Below are 22081 nucleotides of genomic sequence, written 5' to 3'. Positions count from 1 at the left end.
TTTTCTCTTGGGTGTCATGTCTTAGGATCTTCCTTCAGATATAACGCCCTGTGTCTAATCACTTATGGAAGAAGGCTCTATCTTCTTTTTCCATAAATTACTTTATTGTTGTTCAATTACAGTTGTTTGCATTTTCTCCCCACCACTCCCCCCTTACCCCAGCCAATTACTAGCCATCAGAGAGATGCAAATTAAAATCACAATGAGATAGCACCTCACGCAGTCAGAATGGCCATCATAAACAAATCAACAAACAAGTGTGGAAGAGGATGCAGAGAAAAAGCAACCCTAGTGCACTTTTGGTGGGAATGCAGACTGGGGCAGCCACTGTGGAAAATAGTATGGAATTTCCTTAGAAAACTAAAAATGGAGCTGCCTTTAGACCCAGAAGGCTCTATCTCAGTATCTCTTCTTTTGTCTCTTCTCTCCTTTCTGCTTTGTTTCAATAAAAATGAAGACTAACAGCAATCTTGTGTTCTTTACTTTGCTCTCTTTGCCACATACTTACGCGATTGTACTCCTTATTCAGAAGTTGCTCTGACTTGATCTGATATGACTGAGTGGGCAACTCTAGACACTGAGGCAAACTGTCTTTCTCTGAAAACTATCCATGCTTCCAACAGATAAAAAAGAACTGAGGAAGCCTGGAACAGATGATCTAGACTAGCCCTGCTCCAGGAACTGGAACAAAGTCTATCCTATCCCTTTTTCATATTCCAGTGTACACAACCTACTCGCATATTTTTTTTGATAGCTGGTTGGGCTTCACTTATAATAAAACCACTTAGTTGTGAACTTGACTAAAGGACACAAAAACAGCCTTTAGCCATTTTTTAATACTAGGCCCAGCCTACCAGTAAATTTGGCTAAAAATGCCTTCAACAAGGTTAAGATTGTTTTTATTTCTAAGTACTCTGTGGTGATAGAGCCTTAGGATAACAGAATATTTCTCCAGAAGATCTTGCAAGGATGTAAAGGTTTAGTGTGTTCCAGTTCCCTAGTTAAATACCATCTTATTTTCATCTCATTAATAATAGAGTAAGTCAAAAAAAGTTCTCAAGTCAGTAAATTAGGTAATATAACTAATTCACTCATCTGCATTGGTTTAGGCATCTTGACTAACTTTTTCCCTATTAGCAATCACAATTGTTTATAGCAGTTTTCAGAAAGGCTATTTTTCCTACAATTTCTTTGTCAGAAAAAAATGAAGTGGATCATAGTCTTTTGCAAGACTCTGGCCTCTGCAAACATTTAACCATATATTCCCCTATATACTTTAAAAGTATCATCCTTATAATTCATGAGTAACTTATTATGCTTACTATTCTTCATGCTATCTTTGTTGAAAAAAGGTTAAAAGGATCTCCAAGAAACAGAAAGCACATTATCTCCAGAAATAGGACCCCAAACTTCAAGTCCTTCCATTTTCAGGGGCTGAGACTGCAGAACCCTTTCACCCACATTTTCATTAGTGTGGTGGAACAAGGTGGTATTTTATTTACCTTAAAAATGAAAACATATGCTCTGTGACCCAATGACTAATTCGTTTAAAGAATATATTTTCCATAAATAGTGTGCAAGCATACTATTTGCTACTCTGATTGACACAATAAATTCTTCAGGTGAAAAGTAGACCTGTTCATAGTAGAAAAATAAGAAGAAATCCAGATTTCATATGCAGTTTAAACTAAAAGTATGTATAACCTAACTCCTTATTTTTCTGGATTGATAATTAGCTCATGTCATGTAATCATCATTAAATAGAATAAACATGTTAGGTGGCTTGGAAATCACAGATACTGATACAATTCCCATCTTTATTTAAATCATACCCATGTATATATATGATGTGCAAAGGTAGAAAAATGATTAGAACCTAAATGAATGGCTACATACTCAGAGAGAAAACATACTAGCTTAATTTGATTTCACTTGGGTGTTTTTCTTTCAGAGAAACCCTGAACATTATTTTTTAGGTACGTTCACTTATAAAACTAACGATTTGTTATGGAGATCTTTGGAAAAATATCACACACTCCTATCCTGTGCTCAAAATTCCTTTTAGTTTTCTCTCTTCACCTTTGTTTCCCCTCCTCATACCCCTCATCCTACCTTTGTGGGCAACTGTTTTTTTTTAATCTCTTCAGATAATAAAATAGATGCTATAATATAAATCAACTTAATAAACTGGAGAAAGAAGGAGAAATGGGAGAGAAGCAAAAACAATAAAGTGAAGACAAGAGAAGAACTGAGAGAGAGAGGAAACATAAACTACATTCATTATAAACAATAAACTAAGAATACCTAACTCTTAAAGAAATAAGCTTTGCAAGAATTGGAGGTAAACTACGAATATAATATTTTAGTTATTTTTTATTCACCTGAGTCTTACAGCTAGGCCACAATTATTATTTAGAAAAAATAAAATTAACGTATGTGAAAATATATTTTAAAATCTTAATTTTTAAGTAAATATCTTATTGAATGAGCTATTAGATTATTCAATTTTATTGGGAAAATTTTAGAAAAATACATGTATAACAGGAAGAAAGAGAAGTATTAAGTAAAATGCTCTAGAAATAAAATGAATAATTTAACATAAATGAACACTGGAAGTCTGAACAGTAGCATACTGTTTATTTATGAAAAATAAAGTAGTGTGATTATTCCCAAATTCAAAACTCCTGAACTGTAAAACTAAAACATTTTCTAGGAAAATGAAAGCAATTCTAATGAAAAGTCTGCAGGTCAAAAAGTTAAAAATTGCAAGATTACTGAGAAAAAAAGCAAATCTGTACAATCAGTGGCTGAAGAATGATGATTGGAGCTGTTTTCGCAGAGAATGGTTAACAATGCTATATTTGAATATAAATCGCCATAGGTATGGGGACATTGGCAAAAACTAAGAAAGAAATGTTTGAGCTAAATGTACAAGTGAAAAAAAGAAAAAATTAAAGTTTCTAATAAGGTCCAATTTTTCAAGTCATTTTAACAATAGAGACTGGTTTAAAAACAAAAGCATAATGGTAGAGATTGCTTCTTCTTTCTTTCTGATGGGTAGTATTCCATTGTGTTATGTCCCACAGTTTTTTAAGGCATTTATCTACTGATGGGCACTTAACTACCCTTTGTGACAGCATGGATAGAGTTGTAGACTATTATGCTAAGTGAAACAAACCAATCAATGAAAGACAAGTACCATATGATCTCACTTATAAGAGGAATCTAATGAACAAAATAAACTGAAGAGCAAAACAGAACCAGAGACACTGAACAGCCCAGACAGCTGCCAGAGGGGATGGGGGGAGGAAGGAATGGTGGAAAGAAGGGGAAGGGATTAGTCAAAGAACATGTTATCAATGACCCATGAACATGGTGTAGGGGTTAATTGTAGGGAGGTGCTGGGCAGAGGAGGGCAAAGGGGGAAATATTGGGACAACTGTAATAGAATAAATAAGAATTAAAAAATTAGAAAGCAAAGTTTAAAAAATTTTAAAGACTGTGTAAACCATTATATTTAATCAAACAATCATGCTCTTTCTAAGATTTGTTGACTGAAGACAATGACAAAACCCTTCTTTTCCTTGAAATTGACTTCATTAGAGAGGCTACAGAAGCATATGTAGAACTTCGTAAAATAAAAGAAGTATAAAAGAAAAAAGAAACGAAAGCATAATAGACAATCTCACTTTAAAAATAAGGTAGAGCTGGCTCTGTTGAAGTGGAGAGGATAGGCCCTACCCTTCTACTTGTTATCATTCATGTCTGAGGGAAACCTGAAGGGAACACATAATATAGATGGAAAAGCACGGTTCTAAAGCATCATTTAAAAGTATGTGGTTAGGCTCCAGACCGGTACCCAAGGTTGCAGGTTTGATCCTTGGTCAGGGCACATACAAGAATCAACCAATAAATGAATCAGTAAGTGGATAAACAAATTGATGTCTTTCTTTCTCCCTTCTTCTCACTCTCTCAAATCAATCAATAGAGCATTAAAGTTTACTTAATGGCTATTTATTTCATATAATTATAGATACTGAATTTTCATGATGCTTTTTTTAGATAAAAAACCTTAAAATAACATAGGCTTCTCTATTATCCTCTCTAAGTCTTTGGTTGCCTCAACTATTAGGAGGGAATAACATCAATTTCACAGGATTGACCTATATAGGAACTAAAACAAAACTATAAAGGTGACTTCCGCCAAGATGGAGGCATAGGTGGAGACACTGTGCTTTCTCACACAACCAAGTTTAGAGACAACAAAATATTAGCAACAGAAAACACAGCCAAGAACACAGAAAATTGAACTTTTTGGAAGTCCGATAACAACGAATTCTTCAGCCTGACAGGTAAGAAGGGCGAAACCAGCGGCTGGTGGAGCGGGGTTGCACAGGAAAACTCGGTCAGACGGACTCAGGTGCATGGATCCCAGGTGTGGTGTTTCAAAGGGCCAACCCAGTGAGCAAGGTAGTGAGCATGACCCAGTGAGCGACCAGTGGATCTGGTGAGGGTGAAAGGCTGCGGGTTGACTGTGCTGGCGCATTCCTGCACAGATAGACCAGTGAGGGAGTGGGCAGTGAGACGGGACCTAGTGGGCCCCAGCTACGGAGGCAGCAGAGACAGCCGCCATTTCCCGGCTCTGACCCCGCCCCCACATACAGCATCACTACACAGCGACCCCGCCCCTAAGGCTCCGCTCCTCATACTTAATGGGTGCGAACAGACCAAAAATGGCTCAAGAAGATCTCAAAGCCCCAGAGCCCATAAATCTAAGTGACGAAGAAATAGCAAAACTTTCAGATGCACAGTTCAAAACACTGCTGATCAGGATGCTTACAGAACTGGTTGATTTTAGTCACAAATTAGAGGAACATATGAAGGCTAAACTAATTGAAATGAATGGCAATGCACAGGAAACCAATAGTAATGGAAAAAAAACTGGTACTCAAATCAAAGGAGTGGACCAGAAGGAGGATAAAAATGACCAACCAAAAAAGAATGAAGAAACAAGAATTCAAAAAAATGAGGAGAGGCTTAGGAACCTCCAGGACATCTTTAAACGCTCCAACATCCGAATTATAGGGGTACCAGAAGGGGGAAAGGAACAGCCACAGGTGGAAAACTTATTTGAACAAATAATAAAGGAGAATTTCCCCAATCTGGCAAAGGAAATAGAATTCCAGGAAATCCAGGAAGCACAGAGAGTCCCAAAGAGGTTGGACCCAAGAAGGAACACACCAAGGCACATCATCATTACATTAGCCAAGATTAAAATGAGAGAATCCTAGAAGCAGCAAGAGATAAGGGGACAGTCACATACAAAGGACTTCCCATCAGACTGTCAGCTGATTTCTCAAAAGAGACCTTCCAGGCAAGAAGGGGCTGGAAAGAGGTATTCCAAGTCATGAAATCCAAAGACCTACAACCAAGATTGCTCTATCCAGCAAAACTTTCATTTAGGATGGAAGGGCAGATAAAGTGCTTCTCAGATAAGATCAAATTCAAGGAGTTCATCATCACCAAGCCATTATTTATTATATGAAATGTTAAAGGGACTTATCTAAGAAAAAGAAGATAAAAAAGATGAACAGTGAAAGGACAGCAAACTCAGTTATTCACAACTACATCTAAAACAAAGCAAGCTAAAAGGACAGCTAGATCAGGAGCAGAACCATAGAAATGAAGATCTCATGGAGGGTTAGCAACAGGGGAGTGGGAGGAGAAGGGGGGAGAAGGTACAGAAAATAAGTAGCATAGACGGTAGGTAGAAAATAGATAGAGGGGAGGGCAAGAATAGTATGGAAAACATAGAATCCAAAGAACTTGAGACACATGGTCATAAACTGAAGGGGGGGAATGGTAGGGGTGGGGGGTGCAGGGTGGAGGGGAATGAAGGGGGGAAATAGAACAACTGTAATGGCATAATCAATAAAATAAAAATAAAAAAAACCAAAATACAGGCTTCAGGAAAAAAACTATAAAGGTGTTTGTTTTAATTATTAGCTATAATTATTGCTTCTGAGTCATTCAGCATACCTAAATACCTGGGTACGCCTTCATGAAAAAAATCCTTAAACAACTTTAAAATGAATACTCAAAGAAAACACAAAATAAAGAGAGAAAAATGCCTGGAAAATACTGATTCTAAAGACCTCATCATTGATTCCAAATACTGATCCTAAGAACCCATTTGTGTTTGTGCAGATCTGTCAAGAAAATAATGCACAAATTCCATAATGAAAGACCACCTTAGGTTATAAACTAGAATCACACTTGATGAATAATTTCTCACACAGAAGGCCAATGCCATTCTCCAAATCCATTCTGGTTTGGGTGCTACAGTCCTAATATGTTTCATAGTAGATATCAAAACTCAAATTTATAAAATAATATCCTACAGAATAAATTCACATCTATATTTTTGAAAGTTTGGCTTTAACAATATAAAGAAAACTCACAAAATATTAAATATTACCAAATCAAATCACATTTCATTTTTAATTTTGAAGGAACATATAACAAATGTTGAAATCTGAAAATATAATTGATTTCTACATGTTTTATAAGTTCATACATGTAAATTTACATTTTTATGACAGAGTAAAAGCATACTTTTTGATATGATATACTTTCTGCTGTATGAACATCTTCCTGATTTCTCAGTACTTTCTGCGTGTCCATGTTCAGAAGCTGCAGCTGCTGGATAAGCTCTGCTTGCTGTGCTGTATGTGCACTATTCTGTTTGTAAAGGTTCTGCAGTTCCTGCAACTCCTTTCTGTGCAAAACAAGCAATAAATAGAGAGAAGCATGCATAAAGATCATCTCTGTTAAATAATTGTGTTCACCTAAGGTTATAGATTAGCTTCCATTTTTTCATCTACTATTTTTTACCGTAGGCAAAAATACTAATAAAAGAAATAACATATAATATATTTAATATTTATCACATACACCTAGGATGTATTGATAGAACTACTATGACTTTCAAAGCCAAATACTTATCAATTTTCCTTTATAGCTTGACAGTAATAAAAGCCCTGAATATATGGACATAGTACCACCTTCTTACTGAAATGAACTCACACTTCAGTTTCAAGAATTGATAAGTACTGATGCCAATGACAGTTATCAGAGAGATCTGAATAAAGGATAAGTCAACCTTTTATTGTATATTATACATAACTTTAAATTTATTAAAAAGAATTCCAATGGCAAATAAATGAAGTTTTCAAACCAAAATTCCTTTAAGCACTATCTGTTTGCAACCCCAAGGCCTGGGCTGAAATTCCTGTGACTCCTCTAATCTAGGTTTAACGAAAAGACAAGGCAAAAAAGTAAGAAGGAAGGAGAGCAACATAGAGCAAAGCCAGTCCTTCCAACATGCCAAGGGTGAAATTGGCAAGTAGGAGGTCAAATAAAGAGGTGATGGTAGTAACGACACTAAAGGTCCAGGAAAACCATACCTCTGTGAATGAGATTTCTCCATTCCTATAGTAGTGAATCCTGTGTGATAAAGGTCATATAAATTTTTTTTAAAAACCTGCATATTCAATTTGAAGAGAAAAATATATAAATATATATTTTATAAGAAAATACTTCATGATATATATTTTGGAGACTATTTTTAATGGAAACTTTTCTTTACATATAACCTCAAAATGGTGATTCATTCATGTAAGGGGAATCTTAAAAGAAAGAAGGAACAAAAGAGATATGCAGTTGTTAAAGATGGATAAATATATTGGAAATATGAGCTTTACTTTTTAAAGGGTTGGTATATTAATGTTCTCCTAACACAAAAACCCCTATGCCCATATAAAACATGTACACAGACCATCTGCCCTAGTCATTTCAGGCTGCTATAACAAAATATTAGAAACTGTCATTTACAAGCAACATAAATTTATTTCTCATAGATTTGTAGTCTGGGGTCAAGTGTGGTCTCTCTTCGAGATCATAAACTTCTTGTATCTTCACATGGTGGAAAATACTTGGCAGGCAGCCCAGGGAGGACTCTTAAGAACATTAATCCCACTTATGAGGACTCCACCCTTATGACCTAAACACTGCCCAAAGGCCCACCTCTTGATGCCACCACATTAAGCATTACCATTTCAGCATATGACCTTCAGGGGGACGAAAACATTCAGACTAAATTACCATCTGTAACTATTCAAAAAACTGAAACTTGCAGAAAATTATAGCTTGAAAATTGGGGAAAGAAGAGAGAGAAGGCAATAGTGGCACAATGCCTCTAGGGAAGGTACAATAATATTCACAAAAGGAGGGGAGAGGTAACCCATAGTAATAATGCTTGCTAAGTAGTGCTATTCTTCAAAAATAACATTGACAAAAACTATCAAAGGAGACAGACAATGAATGTAGGACAAAATTCCATCAGAATATATAGTCAAGATATGAGTTAGCCAGGAGAGCTAAGTAAATGTTATATTAGAAAGGGGGCACAATGGAGATAAAAACAATCTTTTTGACATACATGCTGATATTTGTGAAAATATGGATGGGTCTTGAGACTCTATTGCTAAGCAAAATAAGTCAGATGGAAAGAGTGTCCACTATATGATTTCACTCATGTGGAGTATAAAAACTGAAATCAACAAATAAACAAGACAAACAAAACTTAAACACAGAGACAACGGTACACTGCTTACTGCAGGAAAAGGGGGATGAGAAGAGATACAAAAGGTTAAAGGGGAGTCAAATATGTGGTGACAAAAGAAGGCTTGATGTTGGGTGGTGAACAATCAACATAAAGCTAATGTTGAGACCTATATAATTTTATTTATCAATGTCACCCCAACAAAAATAAAAATTTAAAAAAACATTTGTATAATACCTCACACAAGGGAAAAAACCCATACCTTTCAATACAACATCAAACATAGAAAATTTATATCTCCTCCAATGCTAGGAAACATTTGTTATTTCTTAAAGAGAGGATCAGAATCGGTAGCTGGCTTGCATTTAAGGGTCATGTAGAACAAAATATATGTATCTTTAATGAGAAGAAACACAATAGTATCAAGATGTACATGATGTAATACACTAGAACATTAAAAATCAGCTAAGAAAAGAGCATATTCTTGAGATCTCATGCTATCTTCTGGACATACATAGTCTAAGTGCAATGGAAGCATAATCTTATACATATAGATCTATTTTTAATCTGTGTCTCCCCACACCAATCTTTGAAAAGTAGATGTGCTAGGATGTACACCAACATTGCAAATATAAAACTCAGAACATGATCTGTAGCAAAATAAGTAACGAGGCTTACAAAGTTCACACATCTGGACCATGGGAAAACACTGAATTTACCTACATTTTGCCTCATTTGAAACGAGTAAAGAAAAACTAGCAGGGCTCTTATTAAAAGGGAAGTACTTAGAATTAATAAAAATTGAATTTTATTGTACATACTCAAAGGAAATGAGTACCTCTGAGTAGGAGTTACTTAAGGAATTAGGTTTAGAAAAAGTATGGAAAAAAAACATTGCACCTCTCTGAATTGCTCATAGAAAGCCAAGATGTGAAGATAATCTCAATAAAATCTCTGTGAAGTCAGAAACATTTTTATTCACTGCTATAAACAGAGCACCTATAATAATTCCATTCCCTTACTACATATTTGCTTTTGTATTAGGCAGATCTCATGTCACTTTTCAGATTCAGCCTCACTTGCCTTTTAGGTTCATGGTCTTTAGCTACACCTCAGCCTATTAACCATTTCATCCAATGAAATTCATACAGTTTATATGGCTCCATTACTCAAGGTCAACCAGCTGCATGCCTAGTACCTTTGTCTCCTTGTACCACTTCCAGATTAGGATAAAATGTTAACACACAGTTGTGGTAAGCAGTATATTTTGACCAATGGAAGATAAACCAGACATTTCTTTTTTCTTTTTCCATCTGATGGATTGCAATAGCTCAAAAACAACCTGGCTAGCTAACTCAGTGCATGTGCTGTCTTTTCATGGCTCACAGTGAAGCATTTTCTTGAAGTGTTGTTTGTTTGAGGTTTTTTTGGACTTTACAAAAGAACTCACTACTTTATTTTTCTATTATAAACTTGGAGTTAAGCATGTTTGTTTTTCTTTGAAGTATACTTTGTTGATTATGCTATTACAGTTGTCCCATTGTTTTCTCCCCTTTATTCCCCTCTACCCTGCACCCCCACTCCCACCAGCATTCTCCCCTGAGTTCATGTCTACAAGTTGTACACATAAGTTCTTTGGCTTCTCTATTTCCTATACTGTTCTTAACCTCCCCTTGTCTATTTTTTACCTTACTGTTTTTTTTTTATATGCTTCCCTGCCTCAGATTCTTCTTTGCTCACCATGTTTGCCCTGAAACTGAATGCCCCAAATAGTAATTGGTACATATGCCTTCAGGCTCTGTTTTCTAGATTATATGGGGTAAGACAGATGTTAAATAGATGAAATAAAAAGGATAACATGAACTGTGAAAAGGAAAGATGTAATAACAGCATTAAAATTCATAATAAAAGCAGTTATAAGTGAAATCAATGTCATGGAAAATAATTTCAATTGGTAGGTTCAAACTTGAGAATTTCCTCTAGACAAACTTGAGAAAGGAATATAGGGAAGTGTGGGTTGAACTGAGAGGATGCCGAGAGTAAACAATGTTTATTCCCACCTCAAGAAGAATCTTAAGTTTGATTAAAAATATTGTATTGCTGAAAGACAAATCCAATGACCCAGTTACAGTAAATGTTATTTGAGGAATTGAGTGGATGATGGGATAAATTAGGAATATCTCTTTTTTAAAAATTGTTATTCAAATACATTTGTCTCCATTTCCCCCCACCACTCCACTCTACCCCATCCACCCCTGCCTCCCACCCTCAATCCTACCTCCTTTGGCTTTGTCCATGGGTCCTTTATACATGTTCCTTGTCGTCAAGGAACATGAATCTTCCCCTATTTTCCCCATTATCCCTCTCTCCTACTCCCCTCTGATTGCTATCAGTTTGTTCTGTATTTCGATTACTTTGGTTATATTTTGCTTGCTTATTTGTTTTGTTGATTAGGTTCTACTTATAGGTGAGATCATATGGTATTTGTCTCTCACTGCCTGGCTTATTTCACTCAGCATAATGCTCTCCAGATCCATCCATGCTGTTGTGAAGGGTAGGAGCTCCTTTCTTCTTTCTACTGTGGAGTATTCCATTGTGTAAATGTCCCACAGTTTTTTTTTATCCACTCATTTACTGATGGTGCGGCACTTAGCTCTCTTTAGAGTCAAATTTGACAAATAAGACAAAGGGTTTCAGACAGCTTTTCTAAGTTATTCTAAAGTTTAAAAAATCTTCATCACTCAAACAAACAAACAAACAGTTATTGCCTGCTCACATTACGTGTGGATTTACTCTCTTCTAAGACCCAAAATACAGCAATGAACTGTATTAAGAAGAAGCCACTCTACTGGCATTATTAAGATAAAGCCATTCTAGAGGGCAAAAAGCAAAGGCAAATCAAAATGATGATTCTTAAAATATCTACTAGGATGTGGCATATGTGACTTTCGCTTTTGTTACATAGGCCGAAATAAGTCACATTGCTAAATCTTATGCCACTGTGGGAGAAAGTGTATTCCAGCAAAAGGGAAGGCCCTGGTAAAAGTGGGCCTTCAAGAGTAATTAAAGTATAGGAACAAATACATCAGGAGTAAAAAGTGTAGTTATGAGCACTTTAACAATATACAAAACCATGTTAAAACATCTTTGAACACTGTGATTATGCAAGAGGAGATAAATTTTATAAATCTTGGGACACAAAATGAGAAATAGTTAAAATGTTTGAATGTATACCCTAATTTGCAAAGTATATATAGCAAGGTGTCAAAACCAACTAAAGATAAAATGTAGTTTTTAAAAAACAGCATAATGATACCAAACACCAGTTTCTCATTTCTTTCTTTCTTAGTTTTCTTTATAGAGATAGAAAGATAGTGATTTTCATAGAGAAGAAACAGCTGAGATTTAATAATTCTCTCAATTTCACATCAGTGCCATTCCTCCATCATATCACAAAACAAGTTAGTACTATTGAAAGAACATGTTCAACCCAGTCTCTTTAATCTGAAAACTTCCATCTAATCTTCAATCTATAAATATGGATTTAAAAAATCTTCACTGATTTTCACAAAATTTTAAGGGTATTATTTTTAGTGTGATTTTTCCTCTATCTTTCTGTACTTTTCTGTACTCATGTATTTTTTTATAATTCACATGTATCATTATATTAAAATTAGGTATTCATTTTGTTTGTTATATAAATGTAAACAAAAATAAAGAATAGCAATATTAATTTCAGAGGAACTAGAACTCAAGACAAAGGGTTACACAGAAAAATAAAAAGCATAACCACAGTAAAAATGAAAGAACTATGAACACTTTACCCACCAAATTGTAACACATCAAAACATGTAGAGCAAAAACTATAAGCAGTAAGAGAAAAATCAATCAGAAACTATATAGGAAAGAAAGATACCATTTAAAATAGTAACAAAAAACATGAACTTGCTAGGAGTAAATTTTAACAAGACAGGTCAAAAGCCAGTATGAGAAAAAAACATAAAACATTCTGTAAGGACATGAAGGTACTGAAACAAATGGAATGGCATGCCGTACTCTAAGACATGAAGACTGATATAATGATGTCAATTCTCTTTAGGTTTACTCGTAAATTTGATGCTCTAATACACAGGTGGCAAACACAAGGCTCATGAGCCGAACCCAGCCCTCCAGCTCGTTTTATCTGGCCCAGCACCTTGTTTCTACTCAGCAGCAGCACCAACCTCTCGCTTAAATGTTCAGGAATAATTACATTTACACAGTCCTAAAATTATATTCAGCCCTTTGAAGGCAACCGTGAGGCCCCAGTGAAAATGAGTTCGACACCCCTGCAATGAGATCCTCAACAAAAAGTAAGCAAGTTTACACAAAAAAACTAATAAGCATTAAATGTCCAGGAAAGCACTAAAAAAGCAATAGTGGAAAATGTGCCACTTATTTTCTTATTCAATCATCTCTAACCTACTCTCTTGTACTCCAGCCTACTCTCTAGCCTAAGAGGTCAACCTCTACATTAAAGTGGCTCCTTGTCCTTTAGGTTTGACTGACTGATTAGTTTGAAGTGCTAGCCTGTAGTTAAGAGGGTAAAGGAGAAAGAGGTAAAAGTATTTCTTTCCCTAGCTCCCACTCAGCTGAACCACAGATGGCAGAACCTCTGTTCCTCTAAGGATAATTGTCCTATAAGTCTCCTTACCCCTTTCTGGTCTAGAGGTAGTAACGGTTTCCTGTTAATTAGTGATAATGTGAACCTCAATACCTTTTGAAGTGAACTGACATCTTTATCATACTGAGTCTTCCAAATCATAAACTTTATATCCCTGCATACATTAAACATTTTATTTTTCTCAATGTTTTATAGTTCTCTGTATAAAAAGTAAAACACATTTTAATTACATTTTTCATATTTTTAGTCATATTGTAAATTATATTATTTTTAAGTCCATTTCCTAACCTTTGGGTGGCAAAAAATGCACTTGAATTTTATACACTGACTTATATATAGCAAATGTGCTAAGCCCACTTATTAATTTAAACTATGTTTTTATTACTTTAATATTCTATAGCTTAAAGATAATTGTACCGTGACTGAATAAGCTGACCAGTCTATTATGTATAAAGTTTATACTTTCCCTTACCCCTCTGAAATGAAGATTTAAAATGTGACAAAGTGAATTTTGCTTGGGTAACAGAATCATATATATACATTAACTATTATCCATGAAAAATTCCTGCCCCAATATATCTTGCAACATGCTACATATATATACATATGTAAATATATAATGTATATGTATATTATATATAACATTCATTGTAATTATATGTATCAGATATAAATGAATCATATAATACTATATATAGTGGTAGCTCAGAAGATAAAATTTTGCTTTGAGAGGTATATGATAAACTTTGCACATGTACATACATACGTACATGTTATATAGATCGTGTGTATGTGTTTATGCATGTATAAATATTTAAATATTATTTATCCAAAAGCTATTTTCTGATAAAGGTAATTATAAATTATAGTTTAAAATCTTTCAAAATGCTTAAAAACACAAGTTTTACAAGTAACCCTATTTATAAAGGGTACTAAAAAATTAACTATTTTGATATAGAATTTTACTCCGCAAACTACAACTATTTAGAATATAAAAAGTTAAAATGGGTTTTTCACTATAACAGTCATAAAAATATTGTATAATATATGGCTAGGAATTTAAAAAGGAAATAATAAATGAATGCATTGTTCTTGTCAAAAACTGAAACAAGGCTACCCTTGGAGCACGCTTTCACCAGGGGTGTCCAAGCTGCGGCCTGAGGGCTGCTTGCAGCCCAGGGTGGCTGTGAATGCAGCCCAACACAAAACTGTAAATTTACTTAAAACATTATGAGGGTTTTTTGTGATTATATGTTGCAATGTATTTAATGTGTGGCCCAAGATGACTCTCCTTCCAGCGTGAGCCAGAGATGCCAAAAGTGTGGCTGCCCTTGCTAGTGAATCCTATGAAATCCCTGGTTCTCTCCAGTCAACTATTCTCAGTTTGATGTATATAATTCCGGATAGTTACAATGCACAAACATATGTATGCACAGAAGACATATTTTTGTCATTTGGGGGTGTTAATAATAAACATAGATGTTGCCATTATGAACTAATAACATTTCTATAATATTAAATTAAAAGCTGCATACACTTGCCTGACCAGGGTAATATCCATATCCTTCTGGATAAGTTCAGTCTGTTTATTAGTCAACTGTAATGACAGAGCATTATATTTGCTCTGTGAAACTTCAATTTCTTTCCTTGCTTCAGTTAAATTGTCTTCAAAGGCCTGAAATTAGAACACATGAAAATCTAATATAATAAATATCAAATAAATAAAATAAAATATCTGTTGTATTTAACTACTTAGTCTAAAAATAACAGTAAAATAAGTAGTATTTTAAATTTATATATTTTTTCACTTTATTAAAAAATTTTTCAGTACAAGCAACAACTTTATAGCAGTCACAGATACTTTTTTCAGAAACTGGAAAAATATCATGGCTTCCTTGTCTGAAAGTTAAATATTTAAAGCAAATAAACTTGAAATTCTATGTAGAAATTTACTTACTAAATTAAAATAAAGAAATTATAATTCAATAAAAAAGTTAATTCCATGAACAAAAAAATGAACTTATTTACTTAACCAGAACAAATGGCAGCTATCTGATTTTTTTACTCTATTTTAAATGTAGTCACAGAAGAAAAGATATCAAAATAATTTCACAATGTTTGAGATTCATATCATGCTGAGTTCTCCCAACTGTAGTGAAATTTCACCTACAGTTCTTTAAAGTTGGCCTTTTCCTCCTGATAATTCTCTAAATATGTTTCCATTTAAACACTGACATTAGTTTTTCAGAAATGTTTTCTCAAGAATATATTATAAAATTAACTTAATTATTTTCATAAAACATTAAGTAAATTTTATATCTAAAAATAGAGTATGACAATCATTATTTCCAAAAGTGAGCACCGGGCTTCATGTCAAGCACTACAGATCTACCCTAGCCAAGCTCTCAAACCTCATATATTCACAGTGTAGTAGCAAAAGTAATCTTTTAAAAATAAAAATATTAGCATTCAACCAAGACAGCACTGTGAGTACTTCTTAAATTTTCATTTATTACAAAAAGAATGATAGATAAATATAAAGATATCCCCAGCTTTTCAGAAGTTCACATCATGCCAATTCACTTTTACAAAAGACCTACATCTGTACCTGTTTTCACTAACTAAAAAATCCAAAACCAATTTTCACTTCTATGAAAAATGCTGTAACACTAACGTAGGTCTTTCAGGAAGTGAAGTGGCACAATGCAAACTTTCTAAAAGTGGGGACTACTCTTCACTTACATCAGTCCAGCTTATGAAAGGTTTCATAGGAACACTACTTTCAGAGAGAGATGGGGAAAAAAGAGGGAGAAGAAGGAGAACAAGAAGAATAAGAAGAGGAAGAAAGCAAAGGATAAAGAGAGCAAGAGATAAGAGGAGCAAGGGGAGGAAAAGAGGGACAAAAGGCAGGCAGGCAGGCAGGCAGGCACAAGATAACAAGTGTTGGTTGAGATACAGAAACACTGGAACCCTTGTGCATTGTTGGTGGGGTTATAAAGTGGTATGGCCTCTACAAAAAGCAGAAGAGAGTATAGGAGATCCCTCAAAACACTAAAAATAGAACTACGATATACTCCACCAATCCCACTACTGCATATACATTCAAAAGAATGCAAAGCAAGGTTTTGAAGAGATATTTGCATACTTATATTCAGAGCAGCAATATTCACAGTAGCAAAGAGGTAGGATATCAATCCAAATGTCACATGAATAGATAAACAAAATGTGGTATATACATACAAAGAAACTGTGCAGCCTTAAAAAGAAAGAAAACCCCATGTGTGCTACAACATGTATAAACCTTGAGGGCATTATGATAAACAAAATAAACTGGTCACAAAAGGATATATTTAAAGTAGTCAAATTAATAGATACACAAAGTAGAATAATAACTACCAAGGTGTAGTGTGATAGAACAATAAAGAGAGAGTAATTAATGGTCACAGAATTACAGTTCTTCAAGTCAAAGTAGTTCTAGAGATCTCTTTCACAGCAATGTAAATGTACATAATACTATTGAACTGTACACTTAAAAATAGTTAAATTGATAAACTGTGTTGCATGTTTTTTACCACAATAAAAAAGGAAGGAAATTTGGACTTACATAACAGCATGGGTGTACCTTGAATTCATTATGTGAAGCCAAATAAGCCAGTTACAAAAAACAAAAATACTATGATTCTGTACCAAAAACAGGGGTTCAGCTGCTTGTAATCACAAAACCCAAACCGTGAGGCACATGCTGGTGTAAAAAGGAAGGTGGTTTTATTCCAGTGATGCATGGTCTGGAAGAATGGCAGACTCTTGTCTACTAGTCCATCTTCTCAGCAACACAAGACAAAAGGCAGCACCCAGAGTTCCTGATCCAATTTAAAATATATTCCTTTGAAGCCCACAGATGGCTGCTAAGCAGTCATCCAGGTTGCTTAGCTTGTTCCCAGCTCCTCTCCATTTCAGGCTCCCTCCTGGAGCCAGCGTGTGGAGCCTGCTCAGCCATGGGCCATGCAGCTGCTAGGGCTGCAAGACTGAGCAAATGCACTAGCAAGTGCATCACCAGGTTGGGTGGGGAGAGTGAAAGAGAGAGAGATAGAGAAAGAGAAAGACTTCCTCCTTTAGGCCATGGCTCATGTAGATGCTAAGGCCACATGACCCATGGAGAAAACAGGCCAGTGTATCATGAGAATGCTGGTCCCCAGCCACAAGCCATGAACAAGAGACATTTCTTTGTTCCCCTGGTACTATAGTAGCTTGGGTGTGAGGCAGACCAGATAACTTTCTTATGCTTCTGGTGGGTCCACCTCCCAACTATTCTCTTCTTTTCCCAGGCTAGACTGATATGCCTCTTTGGTCTGGCATCTCCCACTCCTGCCACTTCAACTTCTATGACACATTTATCTGCCTTCCCCTGGTCCCACTCTAAAGTGGTATCAGAATGGGAAAGAGGGGCTTTTTCCTCTCTCCAATTATCTTGCTAGGTTTGCATGAGCTCAGTGGAAGGTCCTCCCCCTGCCACAATCTTGACTGATGGGAGAAATTCCCCTGGCACTCTATCAACTCCATACCCCCAATGCCCTAGTCCCCACATGCAGCGAGTCTGTACACAAAGCCAACCTAAAGAGAGCAACCAAACAAAAGATTTAAGCAAAGGAACCCTGGAAACCCCACATGGCCTCTCAGGCAGTGCCGTGGCCAGTGGAACCGGTAGGGTACCTGTACCAGAGGCAGAGAATCTACATAAGGGACTAAGTATGCATAAGACATATGCTCACTTATCTGGGCAACCCTGCCTCATGCTCCACGGAAGTGCAATATGGTGCTGTGCCGTAAAACCCAAAGTCCTCTCCATGACCCTGAGTAGCTTGTGAAGGCGTTCTTTGACCAACTGCATGCCCTTGGTACTCCAGATCCAAGCTCTACCCCCAAAGAGCTGGACTCAATGTGCAAGCAGGTCCCATTCCCATGGCCTACTTCTATCCCCTCAGCAGCTCTTCCTGTTCCCCACCCTTAGCCTGCTCCCAACACTGCTACAATCCAGAGCCTCCCTGTAGGGGACTGTTTACTGGTAACAGTTCTCCTTATATGAGGTATCTAGAGTAGTCAAACTCATTGAACAGAAAGTAGACTGACGGAGTCAGGGGCTATGAAGAGGGGGAAATGCGGAGTTGTTTAATGAGCACAATTTCACTTTTGGATGATAAAAGTTCTCTGTAAATTGGTTATACAGCAATGGCATTATACTTAACACTACTGAACTATACATTTAAAATAGGTAAGATGATAAATGTGAGGTAATGTTTATTTTACCAAATTTTTAAGTATAATAATAACCCTAAAAACAGACCCAGATATGATTAGATCAGATGTCAAACAACTTGTATCCCAGAACATTGTTAAAAGCAAAAGAAAAATCAGTAAGCAATGTTTGGAGACCAACAGCGACAGACATATTAACAGAAAGATCAAGAGAACAGTCAGTGAAGAAGACCTCTGCTCTAATCATTAAGAAGCCCTGGCTGGTATAGTTCAGTGGATTAAGCACGGGCCTGTGAAGCAAAGGGTCACCAGTTCGATTCCCAGTCAGGGTACAAGCCTGGGTTGTGGGACAGGTCCCCAGTAGGGGACACATGAGAGGCAACCACACACATTGATGTTTCTCTCCTACTCTTTCTCCTTCCCATCCCCTCTCTCTAAAAATAAATAAATAAAATATTTAGGTAAAATAAATCAAATAAAATCATTATAAACATGGCATTAATATAGGCTCATCCAAGCGCGCATTCTATGAAAAGCAACATTAGAGGCTGTACACTACAGGGGAATATACTTTACTAACAGGTCCAGCCAAGCCACTAAACAACCAAATGAACAAATATCCTCAAACTCTGAGTACAGTAAGAAATCGGTATCCAAACCTGCTACAGCATATAATTTTAAATGTGCACTTACAACAAAAATTTACAACATTCAAAGAAAGAAGACAATGTCACCATAGGGAGAAAAAAGGAAGCAGGCAACAGAAACTGCCCATGAATGTATCCAGATATCAGACTTCAGAAAAACATCAAAACAGCCATTATAAATATACTTAAATAGCTAAAAAATCATTCTTTACAAAATACCATAGCTTAAAAAATAAAAATAATATAATGACAAGGATTCATGCAAAAGGAAACAAATAAAGTGATATAAATTATTTTAAAACATCCAAATGAAAATTTTGGTGCTAAAAACAATATAAAAATTAAAACTATATTCTTTAGAAGAGCTCAATATTTAATATAAATTTATAGGAATAAGAATAAACTTGAAGGTAAAACAATAAAAAGAATAATAAAAATCAATAACCTCAGAGAGATATGGAATGCTACAAATTCAACAACATAAGCATAGTGGGATTACAAAAAGAAAGGCAAGAGCATAAAAAATTATTTGAAGAAATAATAGCTAAAAACTATCCAACAATGATGAAAAAGATTATTATACAAATGCAGAAGCCCATTAAAGTATTATGCACACAGAGATCCATAGTCACATCATAGCAAAAATGTTGAAAGTCAAAGATAAATTCTTTGAAACCACAAAAGAAAAATGACTCATTTTTTACAAGACCTCAGTAAGATTAACAACTGATTTCTCTTTAGAAATAATACAGGCTAGCAAGAGTGAGATAACATATTCAAAGTGCTCATAAAAATGTTTGACAAGACAGAGTCCTATGTCCAGTAAAGGTATCATTTAAAAATGAATTAAAATATAATAATAAAAATAAATTCAATGAGTCCTATCAACAAAATGGCAAAGTATGCAGTTCCAACCACTCTTGTCCTGGAAGAAACATAAAAAAACAAGTATAAACTATCAAAACCAATATTAGAAAACCCCCAAAAAGGATTCAAAGGTTTACAGAAACCAAGCAAATGCTGAACCAAGAAAAAAAGGCAACTTGAAAATGGGATGAAAGATTTGAAGAGTTTTTACTTGTCACCCACCACCACACCAATCTGTCCCCAGTACATTTGCTATGTTAAAGCCAGGGAATCTTAAAGCACTAGAATTTCAGTGGCAGAAGCCCATGTTCCCCGTAGAAAATTCTGGATGGTGATTTGGAAGGAAGAAGAATAGACTCTAGTAGAAAATTATTATATGTGTCTCTTCTAACTTTTCTGGGGGCTACCTGAAGGAATTGTATAAGAAAATTATTTCTCTTATGGTTCAAATATACAAGGTAAATGAATAAACCACAGAAACCTGGAGTAAGTGATTACTGATCAATACACACAAATAAAATACCTAAGGCATAGAGCAAAAACTATAGGAGACTCTTTGACTAATTAGAACATTAAAAAATACCTATACATGGAGAACAGTTTAGGAAGTCATATACATACTCAAGGAAAGATGTGTGGTCAGAAAAGACCAGAGAAAATCCAATTTTTCACCTTAAACTGATCTCTGGGCTCTGTAATTTGGATTTAATTGTAGTAAGTATTGAATAAGGGTCTCAGCACAGAACCTGGGAAAGGAATTTGTTTTGTGTCTGTGTGTATTTTGGAGAGTTTTGTGTTTGCTTGCTTTAGTTCCTTACATTCAAGAAAATCTATGTCACAATATAACCAGAAAACAGCTAATGGATACAAATTTCAATGATCACATACAACAAAAAATAAAGTATTTGGAAGATAATCTAATTACACTACCACAGGCTTCAACAATGAAAAAATGATCAACTCATCTGATTTCCAAAGTTACCACCTTCTATACTCAAATTTCAACAACAAAAAACATAAGGCATACAAAGAATCAGGATACATAAATTAACAGAAAAAACATCTCTGAGAAAAAAGACTATAAACTTTAAGTATATTTTATTGATTATGCTATCACACTTTTCCCATTTTTCCTCCCTTTTATCCCCCCTCCACCCTGTATCCCCCAACCAGGATTCCCTACCTCAGTTCATGTCCACGGGTTGTACATATAGGTTCTTTCACATGTTTCCTATACCATTCTTAATCTCTCCCTGTTTATTTTATGACTACCAATCATGCTTCTTATTCCCTATACCTTTCTGCCCCATTCTTCCCTTCCCCTCCCCACTGAAAACCCTCCATGTGATCTCCATTTCTTTGATTCTGTTCCTGTTCTGTTGTTTGCTGAGCTTTTGTTTTTTGTTTTTTAGGTTCAGTTGTTGATAGTTTTAAGTTTGTTGTCATTTTACTGTTAAGATCATTTTCGATCTTCTTCTTAGACAAATCCCTTTAACGTTTCATATAATAAGGGTTTGGTAATGATGAACTCCTTTAATTGTATCTTATCTGGGAAGCACTTTATCTGCCCTTCCTTTCTAAATGAGTTTTGCTGGATACAGTCATCTTGAATGTAGGTCCTTGCTTTTCATGACTTCAAATACTTCTTTCCAATCCCTTCTTGCCTGCAAGGTTTCTTTTGAGAAACCAGCTGATAGTCTTATGGGCACTCCTTTGTAGGTAACTGTCTCCTTTCCTCTTGCTGCTTTGAAGATTCCCTACTTATCTTTACTATTATATGACTTAATTATGATGCGTCTTTGTGTGTTCCTCCTTGAGTCCAACTTCTTTGGAAATTTCTTGCCTTCCTGAACCTTCTGGAAGTCTATTTCCTTCACCAGATTGGGGAAGTTCTCCTTCATTATTTGTTCAGATAAGTTTTCCATTTCTTGCTCTTCCTCTTCTCCTCCCAGCACCCTTATGATTCGGATGTTGAAACACTCCAAGAAATCCCAGATGTTCCTAAGCCTCTTTTCACTTTTTTGAACT

General features: G+C 35.4%; 1 protein-coding gene across 4 annotated transcripts in view; it reads right to left on the bottom strand.

Annotated features, from left to right (window-relative positions):
• The window catches only part of CNTLN (centlein), a 295925-nt gene that overhangs the window by 188939 nt on the left and 84905 nt on the right, over nt 1-22081 (bottom strand). For all 4 annotated transcript variants that reach the window (XM_053656339.1, XM_053656340.1, XM_053656341.1 and 1 more), the window contains 2 exons: nt 14822-14961; nt 6616-6778 (listed from right to left, as the gene is read on the bottom strand). In XM_053656339.1, the coding sequence (XP_053512314.1) occupies nt 6616-6778; nt 14822-14961 (303 nt within the window). The remainder of the gene's footprint in view (nt 1-6615; nt 6779-14821; nt 14962-22081) is intronic.

This window comes from Artibeus jamaicensis, unplaced genomic scaffold (assembly GCF_021234435.1).
Source record: "Artibeus jamaicensis isolate MK-2021 breed Jamaican fruit bat unplaced genomic scaffold, CSHL_Jam_final scaffold_1964, whole genome shotgun sequence".
NCBI lineage: Eukaryota > Metazoa > Chordata > Mammalia > Chiroptera > Phyllostomidae > Artibeus > Artibeus jamaicensis.
This window is presented reverse-complemented; position numbering and strand designations above follow the sequence as displayed.